This window comes from Coregonus clupeaformis, chromosome 17 (assembly GCF_020615455.1).
Source record: "Coregonus clupeaformis isolate EN_2021a chromosome 17, ASM2061545v1, whole genome shotgun sequence".
Taxonomy (NCBI): Eukaryota; Metazoa; Chordata; class Actinopteri; order Salmoniformes; family Salmonidae; genus Coregonus; species Coregonus clupeaformis.
In genome coordinates, this window is record NC_059208.1 from 41,229,908 (window position 1) to 41,237,483 (window position 7,576).

The window sequence follows — 7,576 nt, forward strand, 5'->3', positions numbered from 1 at the left end:
ACGCACCCTTGTGGGGCCCCCATGTTGAGGACATGTATCCTTAACATGGGGGCCCCACAAGGGTGCGTCCTCAGTCCCCTCCTGTACTCCCTGTATACCCACGACTGCGTGGCCTCACATACAGTGGGGAGAACAAGTATTTGATACACTGCCGATTTTGCAGGTTTTCCTACTTACAAAGCATGTAGAGGTCTGTCATTTTTATCATAGGTACACTTCAACTGTGAGAGACGGAATCTAAAACAAAAATCCAGAAAATCACATTGTATGATTTTTAAGTAATTAATTTGCATTTTATTGCATGACATAAGTATTTGATCACCTACCAACCAGTAAGAATTCCGGCTCTCACAGACCTGTTAGTTTTTCTTTAAGAAGCACTCCTGTTCTCCACTCATCACCTGTATTAACTGCACCTGTTTGAACTGATTACATGTATAAAAGACACCTGTCCACACACTCAATCAAACAGACTCCAACCTCTCCACAATGGCCAAGACCAGAGAGCTGTGTAAGGACATCAGGGATAAAATTGTAGACCTGCACAAGGCTGGGATGGGCTACAGGACAATAGGCAAGCAGCTTGGTGAGAAGGCAACAACTGTTGGCGCAATTATTAGAAAATGGAAGAAGTTCAAGATGACGGTCAATCACCCTCGGTCTGGGGCTCCATGCAAGATCTCACCTCGTGGGGCATCAATGATCATGAGGAAGGTGAGGGATCAGCCCAGAACTACACGGCAGGACCTGGTCAATGACCTGAAGAGAGCTGGGACCACAGTCTCAAAGAAAACCATTAGTAACACACTCCGCCGTCATGGATTAAAATCCTGCAGTGCACGCAAGGTCCCCCTGCTCAAGCCAGCGCATGTCCAGGCCCGTCTGAAGTTTGCCAATGACCATCTGGATGATCCAGAGGAGGAATGGGAGAAGGTCATGTGGTCTGATGAGACAAAAATAGAGCTTTTTGGTCTAAACTCCACTCGTCGTGTTTGGAGGAAGAAGAAGGATGAGTACAACCCCAAGAACACCATCCCAACCGTGAAGCATGGAGGTGGAAACATCATTCTTTGGGGATGCTTTTCTGCAAAGGGGACAGGACGACTGCACCGTATTGAGGGGAGGATGGATGGGGCCATGTATCGCGAGATCTTGACCAAGAACCTCCTTCCCTCAGTAAGAGCATTGAAGATGGGTCGTGGCTGGGTCTTCCAGCATGACAACGACCCGAAACACACAGCCAGGGCAACTAAGGAGTGGCTCCGTAAGAAGCATCTCAAGGTCCTGGAGTGGCCTAGCCAGTCTCCAGATCTGAACCCAATAGAAAATCTTTGGAGGGAGCTGAAAGTCCGTATTGCCCAGCGACAGCCCCGAAACCTGAAGGATCTGGAGAAGGTCTGTATGGAGGAGTGGGCCAAAATCCCTGCTGCAGTGTGTGCAAACCTGGTCAAGACCTACAGGAAACATATGATCTCTGTAATTGCAAACAAAGGTGTCTGTACCAAATATTAAGTTCTGCTTTTCTGATGTATCAAATACTTATGTCATGCAATAAAATGCAAATTAATTACTTAAAAATCATACAATGTGATTTTCTGGATTTTTGTTTTAGATTCCGTCTCTCACAGTTGAAGTGTACCTATGATAAAAATTACAGACCTCTACATGCTTTGTAAGTAGGAAAACCTGCAAAATCGGCAGTGTATCAAATACTTGTTCTCCCCACTGTATGTCCAACACCATCATCAAGTTCGCTGATGACACGACAGGCCTGATTACCAACAACAACGAGACGGCCTGCAGGTAGGCACTCTGACGGCATGGTGCCAGGTAAACAACCTCATAACATTTTGCCTGTCCCCGATGGCACTCCCAGTGTTCTACAGGAGCACCATCGAGAGCATACTGTCAGGCTGCATCACAGCCTGGTATGGCAACTCCACCGCTGACCGCAAGGCTCTACAGAGGGTGGTAAGCTCAGCCGAACGCACCATTGCGTGCACACTGCCTGCCCTCCCCCCACCCCCCCGCAGACCAGCTACCTGCTCCCCCCGCAGTTCAACATTATTTAGTGCTTATGAACTGCTTATGAACGCATTACGTATAGGTTATGATTGTGTTATGATTGTGTTATGAAGTCTTTATGTAGGTACACTTTAAAGGAAGTGTCACCCAGAACATGCTACACATGAACACGTAATAATAATAATAATATGCCATTTAGCAGACGCTTTTATCCAAAGCGACTTACAGTCATGTGTGCATACATTTTTACGTATGGGTGGTCCCGGGGATCGAACCCACTACTCTGGCGTTACAAGCGCCATGCTCTACCAATTGAGCTACAGAGGACCACATTGAGCTACAGAGGATCATGTAACACAGATGACATAACGCTAACACAGCTAAAGTGACAGTACAGTTGTAAGTTGCGTGGTAATGCTAGTCGCAGAGAAATGGATCTGCCCCAAGGGGGGCTGGAGGAGTTAGAAAAGATGTTGGGCAGGATAGCTGGTCGGATGGGTGGCGGTGGGGGAGATGGTTGGCAAGCTGGAGGAAATAGAGTTGGCAGGCACTCAAGGTACGAGAGGATCGCACTATAAAGCTGTTTTGGTGCGCTACCCCCTTCAGCTGTTCTGTTTGTCAAACGAGGGGAGAGAGGGAGTTGGAGAGAGAGAGAAAGAAAGAAAGAGGCACAAAACAGGTGGAAAAGTTGAGGAAAAGAGGCAGTCATTTGAAAGCCTGTGATGGAGTGTGTGCCGCTTGTTAAGCACAGGTCACAAGTGGTTATCCAAGCACAGGTTTGTCAGAGCGGCATGCCCTCTCTCGCTCCTCTTTAAAGGTGGAATGCAGCAAGCGTGGAGGGAGAAAGAGAGAGAGAGAGAAAGAGAGAGAGAGAATGTGTGTCCACTGTCTATGTGTTTGTGAGTGAGAGAGAGGTGCCGTTGGAAAAAGGGAGAGAGTCTAGACAAGTGTTTGGATAAACACAGGCGTAAATTTGTTGATTGACAGATCAAACTCAAAATATTGACTGGCCTTGGGCTCCACAACAGGGAGGGAAAGGCACCAGTGGGAGGGGCTGGCCTTCGACTGATGGGACAGACAGCTCACCAGAGAATCCAGTGGGAGGGAGAGAACGTGGGAGGAGTGCAGGAGGAGAGGAAAAGCGGAGCGAGATAATGTAGGGATTAAAGTAGGGGAGGAGATATCAAAACGCACCAACAGGAGAGATAGAGGGGCCTTTGCTGAGAAAGACAGACACGGACAACTACTCTACAAGATCTCTAGAGCAAGAACTCTTTTACCTTATGGTTGGAAGAGCTAATGTGCAGCCTATGTGTTGTGGAAGTGTTATTGAAAGGTGCACTACTTGGTAGATGTGGGCAGGGATACAGATTCACTGCAACTTGTCTGTGAGGAACATCACAATATCACTGTGAAAGAGACTGAAGTCAACCACAGAGCCAAAATGACAGTAAGTAAGCCATCCACTCACCCCATTTTCCTCTGCAACCAAGAAAGAATTTTGAGCAATGTGTTTCATTCAGCCAAGATTCATCAAGATTTAGGAAGACATTTGGAGTAGGGGGGGCAACAGCAGTGCCTTAAACCGATGTGAGATGTCCCCATTATGTGACAAAATGTGATCAAACCTGTTCCTGATATTAGACAGCAGGTTATTAGATAAGGAAAATTGATTATGTAGTGTACACTATTTGGTAACACTTTATAATAACTTTCATGCATAAGCCATTTGAAATGCTTATACATGTTTTTAAATGCTTAATAAATGCTTAGAAATGTTATAAAAGCTTATGAATTGGAATCCTTGTAACACTTATAAACGCTAATAAATATTTTTAAATAATAAAATACCTATTCATTAACAGTTTACTAATGCTTGTTCATGATAGTTATTATAAAATGCTTACCTGCTATATTTATTCATATTCATCACTCCATATATTGTTTATGCTTACACTATTGATATGAAATGTTCCACAGCATTGTATATTATAATCCATTGACATATTGAGTAGTAGTGGGGTACAGGGCAGGACAACTTTCATCTCAAACCACACGCCTCCGTTTCCCTTAACACGAAGTTACATAACCAAGGTGTTAAGCCCATGTCCCTACAGGCTGTTCAGGTTATGCCACGCTGGCAGGGGGCTGGGCTGGGCTTACCCCTGTGGAGCTAGCTATGCCACTCAGATATTTATATATCCATGGCTCTCTATGTACTAATGGGGTGTCTTGGGGCCGATCCGGTTGGCTAATACAGAAAAATCCCACAATCGCCTGTCTGGTGTCAATCAATGAAAAAGTAAACAGTCGATCGGATAAATCAAAGGCTTTGTTGAAAAGGGGGGTGTCCAAAAACTGTCCATTAAGAGCCTTTGAGCTGTTCATAGGGCTATAAAGGGATGTGTTTATACCTGGTTTAGTGCTGCCAAAATCGTCATGACGACAAGCATCATAACAGATATCTGTTATGTTCCCATCTCCGCAGGCTGCCACAAGGTTATTGGACGAGATGTGCCATCTCACCGTCCAATCGCTTATATCACTGGAGACCTCGGACCACTTCCAGGTGGTCAAGATGTTAGGGGAGGGGTCGTACGGGAAGGTCATGTTGGCTGTACATAGGAAAAGAGGTAAACTATGTGTCTGTTTTAACCTTAAACCCAGTTTGTCTGGCCTCATATCTCCAGAATTTCTTTCTTTATTTTGTTCTGATCACCTTTCTCTTTTTCCTTCCTCAAGGTACTCCAATGGCCCTGAAGTTCTTTCCTCGTGATTCCACAAATCTCTTTTCCTTTTTACGAGAGTATAACCTCTCCCTCTCCTTCTGCACCCACCCGTCCCTGACCAAGGCACTGGGCATTGCCTTCTCCACCCCCTCACATTACGTTTTCGCCCAGCAAGCTAGCCTCTTCGGTGATCTATACGAAGTCATTGTCCCTGAGGTATAGTATATGTGGGAAAAACCTCCCCTCCCATGAGACATTTGTCATTATTTTCTTATGAATCTTTGCTAACTAAGGTCTAGATTCAATCAGATCAAGAGTTAACTGGCAATAGCAGACACCCACATAGTGCATGTTTTGGCGGTGTTGGAGGTGTAACTGCGTTGGAGACTTCAAATCGGTGAGCAGCTGCTCTTGTGATCATTGTCACGAAGCCACACCCTCCCCACTCATGTTAGAAGTTCAGAGCAAGAAAGTGTAGGCTATATAGAAATAATTACACTCAAATTGAAAAATCATGAATTAAATTAATGAGGATTTCTATAATCCTAATCAAGGTGTAGATGACATCTCACATTCCAGTGTTCGAACTTGTAAACAAGGCTGCATGGGATTTCTGTTAATGTGACTCCCTGCAGCCGACGGCAATGCCCGCTTTAGGTATAATGCCGGGAGACACTTGTGGATTTGACAACTCTAACGCAGTTCCACCTCCCGATACCGTCAAAACAACCACTACGCGGATGTCAGCAAAAGCGGATCTGATTGAATAGAGCCGTAAGAGTGGGAAATGTAGTTCAATTGTGCCTCTATGTCTTTTTCCCAGGTGGGTTTGGAGGAGAACTGTGTCCAGAGGGTGGTGTCCCAGCTGAGCAGTGCCCTAACCCACCTCCACTCCCTTGGTTTCGTCCACCGCGACGTCAAGCCAGAGAACATCTTCCTGGTCGACGCTGCCTGCCGTTGGGTCAAACTGGGTGACTTCGGCATGGCCAAGGCCACGGGAACCAAGGTACCCGGTGTGTGGTACAGTTCTGCTTACTGTACACCCGAGGCAGAGATAGCGAAGGTGTCGGAGGATAGTAGCCATAATACTGCTTCAAAACCTGATGGAGGAAATGGGTTGGACAACAAGATCAAGAGGGTGTGGGTGTCGGTGGAGGCCAGTACAGACTGCTGGGCCTTGGGGATCCTCATCTACGCCATGCTGACTGGCAGTCTACCCTGGACGGAGACCGCATCCGACGACCGCTCGTACATCAAGTACAAAGAGTGGTTTGACCAGGAGAAAGATCAAGATGTTCAGGATGATGATCTAGACCTATGGGGGGAAGGAAAAGACGAGGACATCATGATGAGTTTGGATGAAGACAAGCAGAATCTGAACAAGAAAAAATCCCATCCGGTCGCCCCCCAGTTTGCCTATTTCACCCCACTGGCCTGCTCCCTTTTCCAGGCACTTCTCCACCCGCAGCCTGGGCTTCGTGGTAGGCCTGACGATGTACTGGGCTACCTCGGAGGAGACTGGTTGCGGAAGGAGGAGAAGATACGGTTGGAGGAGGAGAGGAAGAAAATGAGAGGGAGAGAGGTAATCAGAAACGAGAAAGAGAGGGAGGGAAGGGGAGAGAGATAATGGAGTGGCGACACACGATCATAAACTTACAAACTCACAGGTGAAAGAGAAAATATTTTTGACATCCAGAAAACAATACATATCCTCTGATGTGTCACATTGGTGCTTAAAAAGACAATGTACAGTATATAATACCACTACAGTTGCACTTTTTGTAAGATAAATAGCCATCAAGTCATTGTTGATACTGGATAGCCTTTGGGGATAGACACAGCTGCATTTGGTTACTATAGGGACTTGTAAGCACTTTATAAATTAGCATGTTGATGTGTTCAATCTAGTAAATTCTAAGTGTGACTTGATGATGGTGTTTCTGTATTCTAATGTTTTTTATAATATGTAAATATCATCTGTACGTCATAATTTATTGTGGTTGGAATTGAGTCTAATAAAATGTTTATTATGAGTTAAAATTCTGATTAAACTCATAAATTCAAAGTTTTCCTAGACCTACCTCTCTAGATTGATATGATATTTACACAGTCTTATGCATTTTGTGTTGATTCTATAGTAAGTTATATAGCTACTCTATTGTATTGCGTTAACCAAGAACATTGACAAGATTTCAGATTTTTTTTAATGATTGGACACGGAGGGTAGAATAACAACTGCGACTGCAAGCACCCCGCTGGGCAAAAACTGGTTGAATCATCGTGGTTTCCATGTCATTTCAACAAAAACATTCTGTGATGACGTTGAATCAACATGGAAAACTGACTGGATTTGTAAAAAGTAATCAACGTAATGGAATTTCATATTTTTTCACCCAACTTTGAACCTAAATCCAATGACATGTGATGATATGTTTAGTTGATTTCACATTGAATTCACGTTAACTCAACCAAATGTAAATCAAAACTAGACGTTGAACTGACGTCTATGCCCAGTGGGCCATGACTATCACTCCATAATGTGAACTGCGTGCACTAGGCAGTGGGCCTTCAACGAGTAGCCATACTCGTCACCATAGAAGGAACTGGTATTAAGATACAACATAAATCTGCTTGTCTGCACAGCAGGGTGCTCCAAAAAAATCCCAGAATAATGCCAGTAGAATCTGTCATAGTCTCCATTACAAATGGACGGCAATATGGAGGCCATTTTATGTATTTGGGCCATTTCACTCCACAAGAGGACACAGTGACTGTGTCATTCATTCACTTATCATGACAAACAAGATCCAGGATAGATTGGA

General features: G+C 44.8%; 1 protein-coding gene across 1 annotated transcript; it reads left to right on the top strand.

Moving 5' to 3' along the window:
* The first annotated feature begins 4,774 nt into the window (after positions 1 to 4,774).
* Positions 4,775 to 6,381, top strand: LOC121585763 (serine/threonine-protein kinase SBK1-like). Its single transcript, XM_041902067.1, has 2 exons — positions 4,775 to 4,970; positions 5,578 to 6,381. The coding sequence occupies exons 1-2, from the start codon at positions 4,776 to 4,778 to the stop codon at positions 6,379 to 6,381; spliced, it is 999 nt and encodes a 332-aa protein (XP_041758001.1). The 5' UTR covers position 4,775.
* Positions 6,382 to 7,576: the final 1,195 nt, after the last annotated feature.

What these genes read in the sequence shown, in the direction of transcription:
- LOC121585763 (XM_041902067.1), top strand. Translation starts at nt 4,776, where the DNA reads ATGGCCCTGAAGTTCTTTCCTCGTGATTCCACAAATCTCTTTTCCTTT. An exon ending in ACGAAGTCATTGTCCCTGAG is followed by an intron (nt 4,971 to 5,577) that starts GTATAGTATATG and finishes TCTTTTTCCCAG; the next exon opens with GTGGGTTTGGAGGAGAACTG.